The following is a 15,959-nucleotide window of genomic DNA, read 5'->3' as shown; positions in this document are numbered from 1 at the left end:
TAGCTCTAGCTGTCTGTGTGGATTAGGATAGAAGAGAAACCCTTTCATCTCTGATCTGTACGCCGAGGCTTGGAAGCATGCGCGCGCAGCCGCGCACGCAGTCGCACGTACGTGCACACACACGCACGTACTGTACATGCATAAGCACACATACGCACACACATGTCGCACACACGCATACATAGATACATTTCACACAGGAGAAGAAAAACGCTTCTATATACTTATAGACGCTTCTATATACTATATAGACTATAGACCCAAAAAAATTAAATAAAAAATCACGGGCCAAAATCCTTTATTTTGCGATCAAAGGTTTTTATGTGATTTTCAATGGTGAGACTGCCTAACCATGGTGGTATTCAATTAAGCTGAAAATGGACACAAGAGTCAGTGGGATTAGAGGAAACTGACCGGGACCGACCCCTCATTTTGGCTCTAGTTGTGAGATATGGGGAACAGTGTGGAGCACACGCACGCACGAAAATAAATCTGCCTAACGATGATATCACTGGTGGACGGGTTTCTGAACTGCCCACAGCCCTCCTATGAGACACAGACCGAGTAGGATTTATTTTTGCTATTTTATCATAAAGATAGCCTGATGAAGGCCGCATAGGCCGAAACGTTGCTGTATCCCTGAATAAAAGTTGGTCACTGCATTTGAAGACAGTGTGCAGGTGTTTGTTCCTTTTTCTATTTTATCATGAACATTAGTGAGAACCAATTATATGAAGATAGGTTGAAAAGTGGTGAAGTGGTCCTTTAATGAGATCACCACAATCAGTGTCTTGATATTTATAGCCTACTTGTATATTTCAATTATCTTTTAATGAACGACACAAATTACTATCGTTTAGGCACAGTCAACAGAACAGCCTCCAATCAACCTCCAATCAGAGCACCCGATGCCATGTTATGCAAGTACTGTACATGAGAAGAAGCGAAAACGGCAGGATTGTCAGACATGTAGCCTAGCCCTAACCCTACGGCGAGCCAGAAAGAGACACTAAGAGGCTACTGTACAACTGAGGCCAGAATAGAATGGCCATCTGTACTGTAGGGATGGGATCATCTTGTTTTGCTCCCGATATGATCATTTGATTTTGAGGATCTGCGATACCGATTTAGAACACTTACCATATCACAAAAACGGGAGGGAATCTGTTAAATCGCATTAATTGATTCACATTACAGTTACAGCAATAATAATATAAAACATTACAAAATAAACGCTAGTATGAAATAACACAATATAATGTTGCCTCAAGTAATTCCTTCAACTATAGAGGGTATGCGCGTGACATCATCATCAAACCAGGAAGTTATGCAGGAACGCCTACTGAGTGGCAAAAAACTACTTTCTGGCCTTGACAGCCCAGCCATCCACACAGAAAAGTCCTATCTGATTGCATTAAACAACATTAAACAATGTTAAACTCACTTTGCATGTTGCTTTGCCACTCAATGTGCCATTCACTTTAAGCATGCGCATACCCTCTATAGTCATATGCTTTCCAGTAAATGCCCCTGCACTTGTTTCCTAAAAGGATGATTTCGTTTTTTATTAGACAAATGTCAAGTGGTAAATTATTCCAATAAACTATGGCTCTCTTTTTATCTCTTCTTATTATCTCTTTCTCACTTGAGTTTGTCCATTAACAGTATACTGTATCTTGCATAGTGAGTATTATGTGTCATTACGATAATACATCTGTTCGAACAAAAAACAAAGGGATCTTTGAGTTAATAACGCAACAGAAAAATGTGGCCACGCTTGATGAAATAATTTGCTCAACAGTGAGCCATCTTGTCAGCGCTCGGACTAAATAGAACTGCTCCGAATATAGTATAATAACACAGGCTTTCTCAAAGATGGTGCCTTTACACAAGTCCACAGGGGTGCCGCGGATTACTCATCACTGCAGTTTGAACAGCTCAGTGGCCTTGTGGTTAGAGTGTCCGCCCTGAGACTGGGAGGTCGTGGTTCCAAAGAAGACTGAAAAATGGGACACAGACTAGAGCCTCCCTGCATAGCACTCTGCATCAAGGGTTGGATTGGGGGTTAAGTGTACTTGTATTTCTCGGCAAGGCTTGCTTACTTACTCAGTTTGACCGTCTAGACTTATAAAACTATCAGTATCACTTCAGTTTAACCACTTTAGACGTGGTGTTGCACTGTTCTTGGTGCGTTGTTTTGTCAATCTATAGTACACAAAGTCTCGTCACCAAAAATAGAAGATCTACAAGCTCACAATGCGTCACAGCTTGTAGATCGGCTATTTTTGGCAAATGTTCCCCCATAATAGGGACCCTGGTAGCCTGACACTCAGTCTGAATTTTTATTTAGTTTAACTTCATTATTCCCAACATCAACTTACAACTATACACGTTCTGAATGGCCCTGCTGACAGATTCGGTAGCGCAGCTCAGAATCTGTTATTGAGAGATTAACGTAGTGTAGATATGACATAAGGTTCTAAAAAAAATGAACAATGTCATTCAGGAGGTGCCGTGGACGATTTACAGGGGAGGTGACTTGAGCCAAAACAGTTTGAGAACCACTGCTATAACACACACACACACACACACACACACACACACACACACGCTTTGAGCAGGCACTTTAACAACTTGCAAAAATGTAAAAAACTGCAGGCGAGGGGGAGGGAGAGAGAGAGGCCATGTCTGCTGCTCCCGCTCGCCCGCTGTGTGGGTTTTGTTCTGCTAATCAGACCACATGCCTCAAGGATTGAGGAATTCTGGGAACTTTCAGCCAAGCATTCTCTCTCTCTGGCTCTCCTCTCATTCCACACACAGCCTGACTGAAGCAGCCTGCATGGGACAAACTATTCAGTGTGTGTTGGCTGGGGGGTTAAAGACTATCCATTCATAACCCTGTTCCCCCCACCCCCAGCTCCATAATCTTGTTTCTCTACCCCTGCACCTCTTTAGCCCTCACATGCCCTCTCTCTATTCTCACCACAGCACAGCCCTTCTGCCTTCCCTGAACACACTGTGTCTGACCACATTCATGGTGTATTATTAGACCATAGTCAAACCACCATGCACACACCCACACTTTCTCTGGTGCTTTTAAATAGAAAATAAAATACAAGTAGGCCCCATATCAACTTTGGGGAAATTAAAGCTGTGAAACTCCACCTCCCTCCCCCCTCTTCTCTCTCCACCACATTGTTTTTTTCTTCTGTTTGTTTCCCCTCCGTCCTCTCTTCCCCTCTCTCGCCTTCTCGCTACTCACGCATCGAGAGGCCAAATGAGGCGCGCTGGAAATGTGCAGGGCGGCCGACAATGGAAGACAGCTGCTTCTCTCTTTCTCTCTCTCTCTCTAAATAAAAATTGCAGATACAGATGGCAAACTCTAGATCTGAATCTGGATCTGAGTACTGAGCAGTAAACTAGAAAGAAGTGTTACTGCGGGAATCCTGGTGACCCAAGCTTAAGCTTTTTGTTAGCAAAGTGTTTCTAACGGCAGGGTTAGTAGATGACAGTAGATTCTGCGGGTTGGGAATAGAACACATACCAGTGTTAATTTTGTTGATTAAGACTAAGACTAAGACCAAAGACTAAGTCGACTAAGGTTTTTCAGAAGACTAAATAGGACTAAATACTAAATGGTGTGTTATTCAAAAGACTAAGACAGAAGCCTGATTTACACTGGCAGACAAATCTAGCTTCAATCTAGCCTGAATCAGATCTGAAATACGAAAATGTTAATAATTCGGTGGCAGTAACATTAGCATTTTCTCGACCGTCAGTTGATTCTTTAAATCCATATGAGTCAAATCACCGGAATCATGTTTATTTTTGGAACACAGTTATTATTTGACGCAATATGAAAATGTTATTGGAATTCCGAATGGGGGGAGGCAGTTAAATGCACACCGGGTAGGATGTGAAATTACGTCAGACTACAAACTAAACTTCTGAAAATGTACAGAAATGAGGACATTTCTCGCGGAATGGTAGAGAATGGCTACACACGGTCCTATAGGCAATGCCATATTGTTGTTGTTTACCATGGTAACCAAAGCAGATTTTATGTCAACACAGGGTGGCTTTGGGTTGAGTTGTTAAAATCAGACTGAACGCAGATTGGATCTGGTCACTTGCAAACGGTAGTGTGAATGCCAAAATATCGTATTTGAGAAAATAATCTGATTTGAATCGGATTTGACTTGATGTGACTGCAGTCTAAATCGAGCCTAAGAGCCGATTCATACTCTTATTTTAGAGCCGAATAAAAGTCGGTTCGGCGCTGTAGAGCCTACAATGTGACGTCATTTGAGGTTCGGGGGGGGGGGGGGGGGGGTACCGTCCTAAAGTCGGCTCTTCGGTGCAACTGAAAATTTCTGACAAGCCGAAATCATTTCGGCACTACAGCGCCGAAACAGCGGTAAAATAGGAGTATGAATCAGCCCTAAGACTAAATCAAAATATTGTGAAACAATTAACATACAGACACATACCATTATGTATTTAAATGGAGCAGAGTGGAGGTGTGCTGAGCTAAGTGTGTGAAAAAGGCTGAGACTATTTATGGAAAAGAAACATACTGTACAGTAAATGTAGTGACATACCATAGTTTGAGCACAGGTTTCACTCGTTACTATCTGCCAGAACACACCCACTATGAAACATGTTTAATAGCCATCTGTTGTCTGCAATTGACGTATATATACTGTATGTTTTGTATCGCTTTATATGGATCTGAAACGGCACAGCTAATAACCAACTTTTTGCTAGGCAATGCCTTGCTCACCCCAGCACGCACGTAACGTGCTCGCGCATGCGCAGACTACCATTATAATTAGGATATGCTTTGGCTCTTTTCTCGAAAACTGTCGCTGTCCGCTGTGCTGATCAGACATCCAAGGTTCAGATCTGATTTAAAAAATTTCATTGCATCGTGATCAATGTTCCCTCTAATTCTTTTTCGGTCTGAGCAAACACTCAAACCTCCTGAGCAGACATCAGCAACTACTGAGCAAACATACGTCACCTTGACACCAACTATCCAAACGTTACATAATGCGAAGTGAGCGCCCCTCACTTCACACAGGTGTGATTTTTTTTTCTTTTTTCCAAATGGATTTTGGTATAGAGTGAATCAATGAATAGTTACATAAGGTTACGCAAGTTACAACATTTTTATTTTATATCAAGGTGGTAGGCTAGCATTTTTAGAAATATTCAGTTATCAGTGGTTCTCAACCTTTTCAGGCTGTGACCCCCCAAAGTAATCATAATTGAACTGGGGACCCCCCCCACCCAGACAAGCAACAGAATGGTTCCACAGATAAATATTGCGAAAATAGCCAATCTACAAGCTCGTTGTGAACTTGTAGATCGGCTATTTTAACCAGTTTGACCAGTTTTTATAGCATGGTTTGCTGCTGATTACTTTTTTTCTTTTAGAGCCTTTGAGGTATTATAAAAGTCTTAAAAGTCCTTAAATTGTCACTTCACTGTCATCTGGGGTCCTCCCCCCACCCCCAAATCATGTGGAGACCCACAGGTTGAGAACGACTGGTATATGGATAGCCTACTAATTGTGCATTACTTGGGGGGCATGAGAAACCGTAAAAGCTTTATTGGGACACGGACACACACACACACACACACACACACACACACACACACACTAAGACCGAGTTTGTTGGTGTGTCAACTCCTATAGTTTCTCAGATTGTCGAACGTCAACAGCCCCTACTACGCCAGCTAGCAGAGGGATTGATTGAAGAAAGCTGTATTAACAGATTGGATAATAATTACAGAGAGAGGTTCCATATGGGACTAGACCGCTAGAGATTAATGTTAACTTCCACATGTTGTTTCATTCACAAGTACACTGGACTGCGGAGGCTTGTTGTGCTGTAGTGATAACAACGTTAGCTAACCAGCTAATGCGAAGCTAACGTTATTCCCCCTCTCCTTGTTGCGCACAGCCGCACTTCCATCCGTTCGCCTTTTAAATCTAAATGTCCCATCAACGCACGGGTCCAAGGCGCAACGCGATCTTATCTGGTTCTTGGGGTTTCACACACTGACTGCACTGCAGTGCTGCCTGCTCCTTACGTCTCCACCTATTAAGGTCCTCAATCGCCGCGCAGACGACGCACTGGGCGCAGTATACACAGGAGGAGAGGAGAGGAGAGCAAAGAGTAAAAAAAGGAGGGGAGGAGACCTGTCTGTCGCCTCGCCTCAGTGTGTGTACAGTGTGTGTAATCTAAATAAACTGTGAAGTAAATAGAAATAAAGTGTGGGCAAATGTCGACTCGGGATAGGTATTATTACTGTAATGTAGATGATACTCGGGGGGAACACCTTTTTCTTTTAAAGAAAACTTTTTTTTACACCAGCGTCGGTGTCTGTGCGCGACAGATTTCAGTTGTGCGCGAGAGCATTTGGCCATGTGCGCGCGCGCGCACGGGCGCACGTTAGGGGGAACATTGATCGTGATTGAAATATAAACATTTCTCGAGAAAGATAGCTAACATGAGCTAATGCCACATTAGCATTTTCTTACAATGGAGGTCTGCGAGGCGTCTGCGAGCGGGAAACCTGACGCACTTGAGTAGTAATCTCCCAAATTCCGGCCCCGGGCAAGCTATTTACCACTTGTGGCCACACGGCTGCAGTCTAAGTGTTAAATATGTAACATCGCAAAAATAGGAGGCAATACTAGAAGATTAGTGTTAAGTGAAGTAAAAACTTAGGAAAGGTGGCATATCTAATGTGTGTGCCTATTCATTTATGAAGATAGGCAAGTATTCTTTTTACAAAACATAAAAATGTCATTTCTTAATTAGCCTACATACCTAAAGTTAATATCTAAATACCGGTATTTACTTTTCAATAAACATCTGGACATCACAATAGTACAAGTTTGCAATTATGTTTTCAGATTTTTTATACATATACTATTCAGTAGAGCTAACCTTATACGTTCCAATCCATTTATTTACCTTCCTGCCCTGCTGAGACCTTCATCTATTCTAAAATATTCCAATAGTGCATTGGTTCTCAACCAGTGGTCCTGGGATCACCAGTGGTCTTTGAGGGGGTGCCAGGTGGTCCCCAGCTAAATTATGGAGAGTCGGTTACCAATATGGACCCTTGTAGATCTTTCACTCTTGACAGTGTAAAATTTAACCAAATGGACCCATACGGGTCCATAAGGTTTCATCTGCATTACCTAATTTACAAGAAGTCTCTACGCAATTAGAGAATGTAAAATAATTGATATTTTCATCAACGTTTGCCTGTTATCTCTCCTGAGTCCTAAGGGTACCAACATCAATACAGCATGGAAATGTGGACAAAATCTTATCCAACGATAACAACTAGCATATTCTTTCGTTTTGGGTCTGAGACCAAATCTCATCAAATGGTGGTCTGTGGATCAAATGCTGATAAAATAATGGACCTTGATATGAAAAAATAAAATACTGCAATAGTGTAATGACCCATGAATGACATGAACTCACCCCAGGACATTTATAAACCGTCTGTCTCTAAAAGGTTTATTAGTTAAATGCATCAATACTGTTTGGCCTGAAGCAACATGTTTTGGGTCTGAACATGACATTTTGCATGGCCGAGGAAGAAATGCCAAATCAGCCTCATGGTGGCGCTTACAACAGGCAGATTCCCATTTTTGAACGCACACTCCCTAGAGGCAAAGGAAAAACCTCTGCCTTGCATTTTTCCACATCTGCCTTTTATAGCGCCACCAGGATGCTGAATTAGTTCAACAGGTTTTGTCCAAACATCACGCTAGTCGGTACACAGTACCACTATACTCATGTGATCGGAGACGGATCTGTATGATTTTTCAAATCCCATCCTCATTGGCTATAGATGGCCATGTACGTTTTGCATGAGTGGCTCGTTTTGAACCAAATGCCTCAAATCAGGAATGCAACGTCACAACGTGTGATTGCCGTGAAAACTTGCCTGCACAATTTATTTCAAAACACATAAGAAATGTCACCCTTTTCACATTGGTCTAAAATTATAGCACCACCAGGAGGCCACAATAGTCCATATACGAATCTGACCTGGCATAGATCTGTGCACTTTTTTTTTTTTTTTTTTAAGATATTGTTTTGCGGCTTACGCCTTTTATTGATTTTTGAAGGGACAGACAGTAGGCTGACAGGAAACGGGAGAGAGATGGGGGGATGACATGCAGTAAAGGCCGTGTCGGGTCCGGGAGTCGAACCCGCGGCACACTGCGACTGGATTACCAGTCCGGTGCCCAGACCGTTACGCTACGGCCTGGGCCGATCTGTGCACTTTTTATAGTCTCAAAATGTTTTGTTAATGTGAAGACAAGGATGCGTGTCTCATACATGTGGAAAATAATTAGTGTCTTAGTTTGTCTTCATCCTGAGGATGAAGACAAACGCATACTCCAGTTGTTAGGTGATAAGCGACTCACCGCGTGGTTGGGAAATTACAACATGACATCACTGAGCCATGGTGGTTGGGAAAACTACAACATGACTTCACTGAGCCACATTGGTTGGGAAAACTACAACATGTCACTGAGCTATGGTGGTTGGGAAAACTACAACATGACATCACTGAGCCACGGTGGTTGGGAAAACTACAACATGACGTCACTGAGCCACGGTGGTTGGGAAAACTACAACATGATGTCACTGAGCCACAGTGGTTGGGAAAACTACAACATGACGTCACTGAGCCGCGATAAGCCACTCACCGCTCAGTTACCGTAGCTTATCGCATAAAACTGGAGAATGTGTGGGGCTTTAGTGTTTCAAACAGGCAGAGGAAGCAACACAGGAATCACTGCAGCCACAGAAGAAAATTACCTCCCTTGATCTACTTGAAATACACTCTGCTAGTCCACACAAACAAACCAAATGAAATACACTGCTATGTGCTAGTCCACACAAACAAACCAAATGAAATGCACTGCTAGTCCATACAAACACACCAGATGAAATACACTGCTAGTCCACACAAAGAAACCAAATGCTTGATCACATTTTTACACAGGACGGTACGACTCAACACCGGGTTGTCCAAAACAATGCACAGCCTTACAGTACACAGTTTAAGGCAAGACAACAAGGACAGCATAGTGCACTGGTTCCCAAACACTGGGTCGGGACCCAAGGATGGGCCGTGGACCCATTTTTATGGGTCCATTTCTTTTTTGTTTCCTACATGTAGTTTTTAATAATTATTATTTCAAAACATTTTCAAGACTCATTCCCACGTGTTGTGAGCTTGTAGATCAAAAAAACGTTTGGGGAATAACTGGCACAGTGGCTTTACGTCCTAAAGAAACAAAGTTGAGCAAAATGGCTATCATTACGGAAAATAGTGTACCGTGTACCGTACTGAGTCTCTCTGATTTCAGAGGGGAATGAGTCCCCCTACCTGGAGGAGGTGGAGAGACTGACTCACTGGTGTCAGGACAACAGCCTCCTCCTGAACACCAGCAAGACAAAGGAGATAGTGGACTTCAGGTTAAAGGGCAACAAGAACTACACCCCTCTTAACATCAGTGGGACGGGGACCATGGTGGAAAGGGTAACCCGTTTTAAAAATCTAGGTGTCCACTTGACTGAAGACCTGTCATGGTCAGGTCAACCCAGACGAACGCTGTGGTGAAGAAGTCACGGCAGAGTCTGTACCATCTCAGATGCTTGAGATCTTTTGGAGTGTCTGCTCTTGCACTACACAACTTCTACACCTGTACCATCACAGCTTGGTATGGGAACGGTACGGTGCGAGACCAGCAAGCACTGCAGAGGGTCGTCAGGATGGCAGGGCGGATCACAGGAGGTAGCTTCCCGGCCCTCCAGGACATCTACACCAAGCGGTGCAGGACAAAGACAAAACTAATCATGGAGGACAGTACCCACCTGGCTCATGGTCTGTTTGAGCTGCTGAAGTCTGGGAAAAGATATAGGATACACAAGGCTGTCCTAGAAAGACTGAGAAAAAGTTTTTTCCCCCAGGCCAATATGATTCTGAATGATGACATGGACCTTGGGAGACGACAGACCCCACGCACTTGAGTGTGGAGAGGGGCAGTTCAGTGCACGTGCACATACACACATACAACCCCCCCTCCACCCTTCACATGGACATGCCATTAATACCTATACGGACATTCACATGGACATGACACAAATACCTTTATGGACATTATTATTGTTATTATTATTACTTATTATACCTCCGAGCATACCCGCATAAAAGCCAGCCGACTACAGTATAGTACTTTCAACTTATAACTTACATGTATACATAATGTACATACCTATTGCATTAATTGATGTTAAACAACATTAAACTCACTTTGTCACTCAATTTGCCATTCACTTTAAGCATGCACATACCCGCTATTACCCGTTCACCCGTAGGCAAAAGGCTGCAACATACTGAGGGAATGATTACGATTTCATCTGTCATCTTTTCGCTCTAACTAATGTTTGATTCATTGCACACACACAGTGTCCTGGGGTATGAATGACATTCAGAAACACATTACCTTTACTTCTGCTGAGCACACTGAACATCCAACCGAATTGGAAACATCATTCAATATTTAGTTGACAGATAGATTTCTCAATGTTACAGTCATAAGGCAGATATTTCAAGATGTTCTGCTTTAGATAGGTAATTGGACACATTGCGGGTCCCGTGGGTCGACCAAATAAGGTAAAAAAAACACTTGAAAAACACTGGCCGTGGCGGAATAATTACTATATTAATACCTGGCAATTAATGTGAATTATGAATTAAATCCTTCTTTGAGATCCTCTTATAGAATCCTCTTATTTTTTTCTCATTCCTTTGCAATTATGTTTTTGATTATAGAACAACAGGAAAGTGAGAGCAGAGATGGAGTTGGAATTAAATGGGAGATGTCGTCGTTACACGGTCAACACGCTAACGGGCTAATTGCCACGGTTTGGCTCATTTCTAAACAGCGTGACCTATATTATCACGCAGGCAAGGCCGTATCTTCTCCGCCAGCACACAGAGTCACCAAATAACAGACTAATTTAGCAGAGAGTGGAACCACATCTATGTAATTGGCTTCCCCTCACAAAATAATGTCATTCTCTCCCAGCTAGCGCCGTTGAAAGCTCTGGCGCTACTTAAAAGCAACGAGCAGTAACACGATAGCAACAGTCAGTTTCGGCGCTAACAGGCAAAGTGAAAGATATCAAGCTAGCTCTCGTGAGACCCCTTCAATCCCCAAACTGCACATCAGCAACTGTGCTGAGTGGCTGAGTGCTGGCCATGCTCTTTCACTCTCGAGCACAGGCCCTTTTTCTCTCTCTCTCTCTCTCTCTCCCCCCTTCCCCTTTTGAACTGACATTGCCAATGTAATTTTCCATGAGAGCTGCTCCATTCGTCAAGGCCAGCAGCACACCGAGGCAGCTGACGGATTCCTTACTCCTCCAGGCTTGTATAATCAGAGGAGGGAGAGAGAGACACACAGAGCGGGGGATGGGGGGAGGGGTGGAGTGGCTGGGCAACGGAGATGATTTATTCAGAATGGAGAGCCAATTCTTCGGGGAGCTCTAACTGAGGACAGAGAACGTGTAGGTACACTGCTGCAGACAATCAGAGCATAAGTGTGATAGTGAGTCATCTCTACCAAGAAATGCAGCTAACATGGCACTCTAAAAAATAATACTGTCGGCTTGTGACATGACAGATGGGCTTCCGCATAGCCTAACTTCCTAGCATAATTAGTTCCTTCCCTATTCAGTTGCATAATTCACTACTGATGTGGATTTATTTCACAATTTCTTTGGCAATCAACCAACGTGTGTAAATGATAATAACATAACTGTAGCAATCTCAAACTAAACTAGGCATTCACTTTGTTGTGTATGAATGAAAAACATGCACATCTAGTCATATTAAATTGCAGGTACTGATCTCATAATTTCGGCCTAATGTCAATGGCTGGAAAATGTAATTGAAATGGCTACGGTCAAACGAATCATGTTTCAATCGGGCCAAGACAGACCTCTCCGCCAAAGTTCATTATCATCACTAAGCCTTCTGTCCTTAAATTTCCTTCCACATTCAGGCGATCCGCGGAGAGACTGCAGCTTGCATTCCTGGCAGGATATCCCAGACTTAAGGAATCAAACAGGCTTCTCCGATAGCCCTTCCCCCACTCCTCCACTTCCAGAGAAGGCAGAACGAATGGTGGTTTGCCCTAGCCTGCTACCTCCCCTCCCCCACCCTGTTCACACAGGCACTGCTGGGGCTTGTGGGATTAAGAATGGAACACGATGACAGACAAAACAGTCCCCCAGAACCTCCCTTAGACTGCAGTCTTTTATACGGAGAGAGAGAGAGGGAGAGACGATGAAAAGGCTGCTCTGGGGGCACACACAATAGACACACTGATATATCAACTCCACCAGTGAACAAGATAAGTGTGAGTTAACACGATGTGTGTGTGGGTGAACGCTTTAGTAAGCCTTCTCCGTGTGTTTTTTCGTATGACAAGGCCTGCCTTTCAACGTCTCTCTGGAGGCTGCGGGAAAACGCTGCCGTCGGTTAATCAACTAGGAAGTGCATTTCGCAGATGTCCAGGAAGATGAAAACCAGGGTGACACTAACTAAGCCTTATCAAAACATGCACTATGCGATGTGACCCGTCATTTTCAATGCTTAATATCCACTGGAAGAAAAACGTAATAAAATGCATCTATGACTTTTGTTGTATTGTATGCACTGCAGGTAACAAAAGGCAACATGGCTTAGTACAAGAGCACTCGTCCCAAAACACAGCTGATATATGGATTGCGTAGTGTCTTTTGAAAACATTTACAATGTATTTCACACATTCAACCATTCACAGATACATCTCATACATCACAGATACATCGTGTGCTATTAAACAGATTTTGCCTGAGTTATCACTATCGACCACGGCTGGCCCTTTCCAAGGACTAGAGGGGCGTATTCAAACTTGCGTTGGCTCCCTATTGGTTCACCAACCTATGTGCCCGCCCGCCCAAGAACACAGCGGAGAACACTGTAACCAAATTTAGAGCGACGCCCCTCTGCACTGTTATTGGTTAGGAAAATACAAGGTTCACTCCCACTCCTAGAAACAGTACTTTTTGACAGTACTGCTACAGATTTTGTCCAAACCGGAAAATCGGTACACTGCATCTCTATAGCCATTAAATACGTTAAACTTGCAATAATAACAGGCCAAAACTAAAAACTTCAAGCAAGCAACATTTAGTATGGAGAGAAACGTACCTTCTCGTTTTTCACCTTTTTCAATGTCCTGCAATCATTATTGCCGTTCTCTAACTCCTCTGGTTCCGTTTTCATGGCCAGTGCTGGTACTATTCCAACAGGTTCAAGTGCAATATTCCCCATTTGATCGGCTCCTGTCAAGTCTGCTGATTGTGCATTTTCAAAAGATGCATTATTCCGGCTACTCCCCACTAGCGCCGCCGCCTGAGTCACTACATCCTTCTCCGCGGCAGGTATCGCCACCACCGGACAAACGCCCTCACTTTTCTCCTTCTTATTTTTCCCGCTAGCTCCTTCTTTGTCCTTTTTACCGCCGAGGATTCCTCTGGAGGATTTGCCCCCTTTTTCCGAGTTCTTCCCAGAAGTGGAATTGTTGCCGCCGGTGACGACGACACCTCCGGCGCCAGCCGGCGTTCCCGTCGCCGGCTCTCCTTGAGTCCGTCCCGTGGTCGTAGATTCCTTTTTGGCGCCTCCGTCTCCAGCGGAGGCCTTGCTGCCGTTGTCTTTAGAGTTCTTGTTGCGTTTTGATTTAGACTTGCTCTCCTTGGCCTGAGGGCCAGACGCCACGGGACTGACGAAGCGAATGTTGTCGGGCAGTGCCGCCACAGCACCGGGCGGCGTGGCGCCCATGCTGCCGTCCTTCACGCCCGAAGACATCTCCAGTTTGTCCTTTTCCAAGTCGGCGTCCAGGTCGATGATCAGATTTCCCACACCGATGTCCCACTCATCCCCGCTGTCGTAAGTGTCCACCGCTGCATTCGAGTCCACACCTTTCCCGGCGCCTGCAGTGCCACCACCACTTAGGGACATCTTAGTGCCAGCGGCCCAGGTTTGCCTCGGGGAGGTTCCTCACCCTCTGGGACGGCCCGGGTGCTCCTGGGACGAGGGCTGGAGAATCCTTACGGTCTACACGTTCCGCTGCCATTTAGCCACATTCTGCCCTGAGGGGGAAAACACACAAGAGTTAGGCAAATACAAATACCATGCATTACGGTAATAGCTAAATGGGGATGCTGATTTTGACCCACACTTTGACTGGCACCAAAACCCTCCGGATCTGTTTGTTTCACACTGAAATAATGATTTATTTGTTTTTATTTGCGCCTCAGCTCTCTTATACAAGTAAATGATTATTGAAATGGAAAAATGGATTTGTACCTGAATAATGCATTGGAAGCAACTGACATGTGTGATAAATACACACACAAGTAAATAATGAACACTCACATCTGGCAGCTCTGGGGTTTCCCTTTACGATAAGGAACATGCAGGGGCGAACAAACAACTCTGGGGTCTCCCTCTACGATAAGAAACATGCAGGGGCAAACAAACCTGAGGCACAACTGACTCTTTGGAGTGGCAGCCAGGGTGGTGAGATCAATACTGCCTCCTCCTGAGAGGCCCCAATTCTGATGATTCTCTTTGTATTCCAAACGCCCAGCTACAAAAACACAGGGCCAAAGCAGACGCAACCCCTACTCCAGTAGTTTTCTGTCCAAATTCAGGCGCACAAGACCATATCTAACAACAGATGCAATGCAACTAGTCTTCTTCATGCTATGATCTTCTCACACATACCATACTGCTTCACAACCACAGACAAATCCACAGACTTTGCTAGCTTTAAACATTTTGCAGTTGCCTCTTTAACATTTTAGACAGGCTTGCACCTCAAACAGTCAAAAGTGGTGACAGAGCAACAAAGGAAAATACCAGAGGATGTACCATTCAGACATAACTATCTCTAGAAATCACCTGGGAACCGCCTTAATAAAATCATCGGCTCCCCAAATGTCAATTGTCAAGAATCAATTACTTGAGCAGATAGTAGTAGATGGTATGAGAAGACACATGATTTTATAGGCTAAGGACAGGGCCACGTGTTCTAAAGATTACAGGAATGCAAAAGCTTAAAACCATAATCATTCAAGTTGTTCTTAAAATGTAATATCCTAATGATGCTCCTTCTAACTAGTAGTAGAACAAAGGAGGGAATTGAGTCAATGTTGTCCGTCAAAACTAGGCGATTACTGTAATAATTATTTTAGTCATTGTGACAGAATTATTACAATAATCGCACAATCTTACACTTATTTGAGACGATCGCAATTATTTTGTACAATCCTCATAATCGTTACCATGTTGAAAAACGTCCATGTGTTGCGACACGTTGTGAGCTTGTAGATTGGCTATTTCCACTACTTGTGAAGCATTTTGAAAGTATACTATAAAGTATTAAATATACAGTCATGTGATGTCTTTGTATATTTAAATAATTTGGCATTATCTGCCCTAGTTTACTAAGCCTAAAAGCCAGACATAATTGTAATTTGTATTACGTACAATGCTCAAAATCACAATTAAATCGCTAACCGCAATTATTTGTGTGACAATTAATCGTCAAGTAAAATGTCATAATGGTGACAGCTCTAGACAGAACCAGAGCCATTCATGAAATGCACACACCACTCCCAGAGATTAGGAGTCATCATCATTTTTCGACCGCGGTCGAGATCATGGATTTCACAATGCCATGCCAGACTTCCCGGTCCTTCATTGCTATCCCCAGTTCCTGCTTACTGATGCATGTGTCCCTGGCGATGACATCCGTTTCCTACCACTGGTCTGCTTTGAGGCAGGAGTCCAGA

The 15,959-nt window shown here is 43.7% G+C and overlaps 2 protein-coding genes across 6 annotated transcripts in view; one reads left to right on the top strand and one right to left on the bottom strand.

The window, feature by feature from the left end:
• Positions 1–15,959, top strand: part of LOC310876471 (cytochrome c oxidase subunit 5A, mitochondrial-like) — a 217,592-nt gene that overhangs the window by 62,669 nt on the left and 138,964 nt on the right. The window lies entirely within an intron of this gene.
• Positions 1–15,959, bottom strand: part of LOC310876436 (zinc finger protein 609-like) — a 128,728-nt gene that overhangs the window by 68,084 nt on the left and 44,685 nt on the right. For 3 of the 5 annotated variants that reach the window (XM_083789972.1, XM_083789975.1, XM_083789974.1), the window contains exon 2: positions 13,312–14,252. The exons of 1 other annotated variant lie outside the window; for it this stretch is intronic. In XM_083789972.1, the coding sequence (XP_083646098.1) occupies positions 13,312–14,121 (810 nt within the window). In that variant the 5' untranslated portion in view covers positions 14,122–14,252. The remainder of the gene's footprint in view (positions 1–13,311; positions 14,253–15,959) is intronic. One more of the 5 variants, XM_083789973.1, reaches the window with a different exon arrangement.

The sequence above is a fragment of the Protomyctophum parallelum genome (genome assembly GCF_964188405.1).
Source record: "Protomyctophum parallelum genome assembly, chromosome: 2".
Taxonomy (NCBI): Eukaryota; Metazoa; Chordata; class Actinopteri; order Myctophiformes; family Myctophidae; genus Protomyctophum; species Protomyctophum parallelum.
The sequence above is the reverse complement of the archived record's forward strand: the minus strand, read 5'-3'. Positions and strand labels throughout refer to the sequence as shown.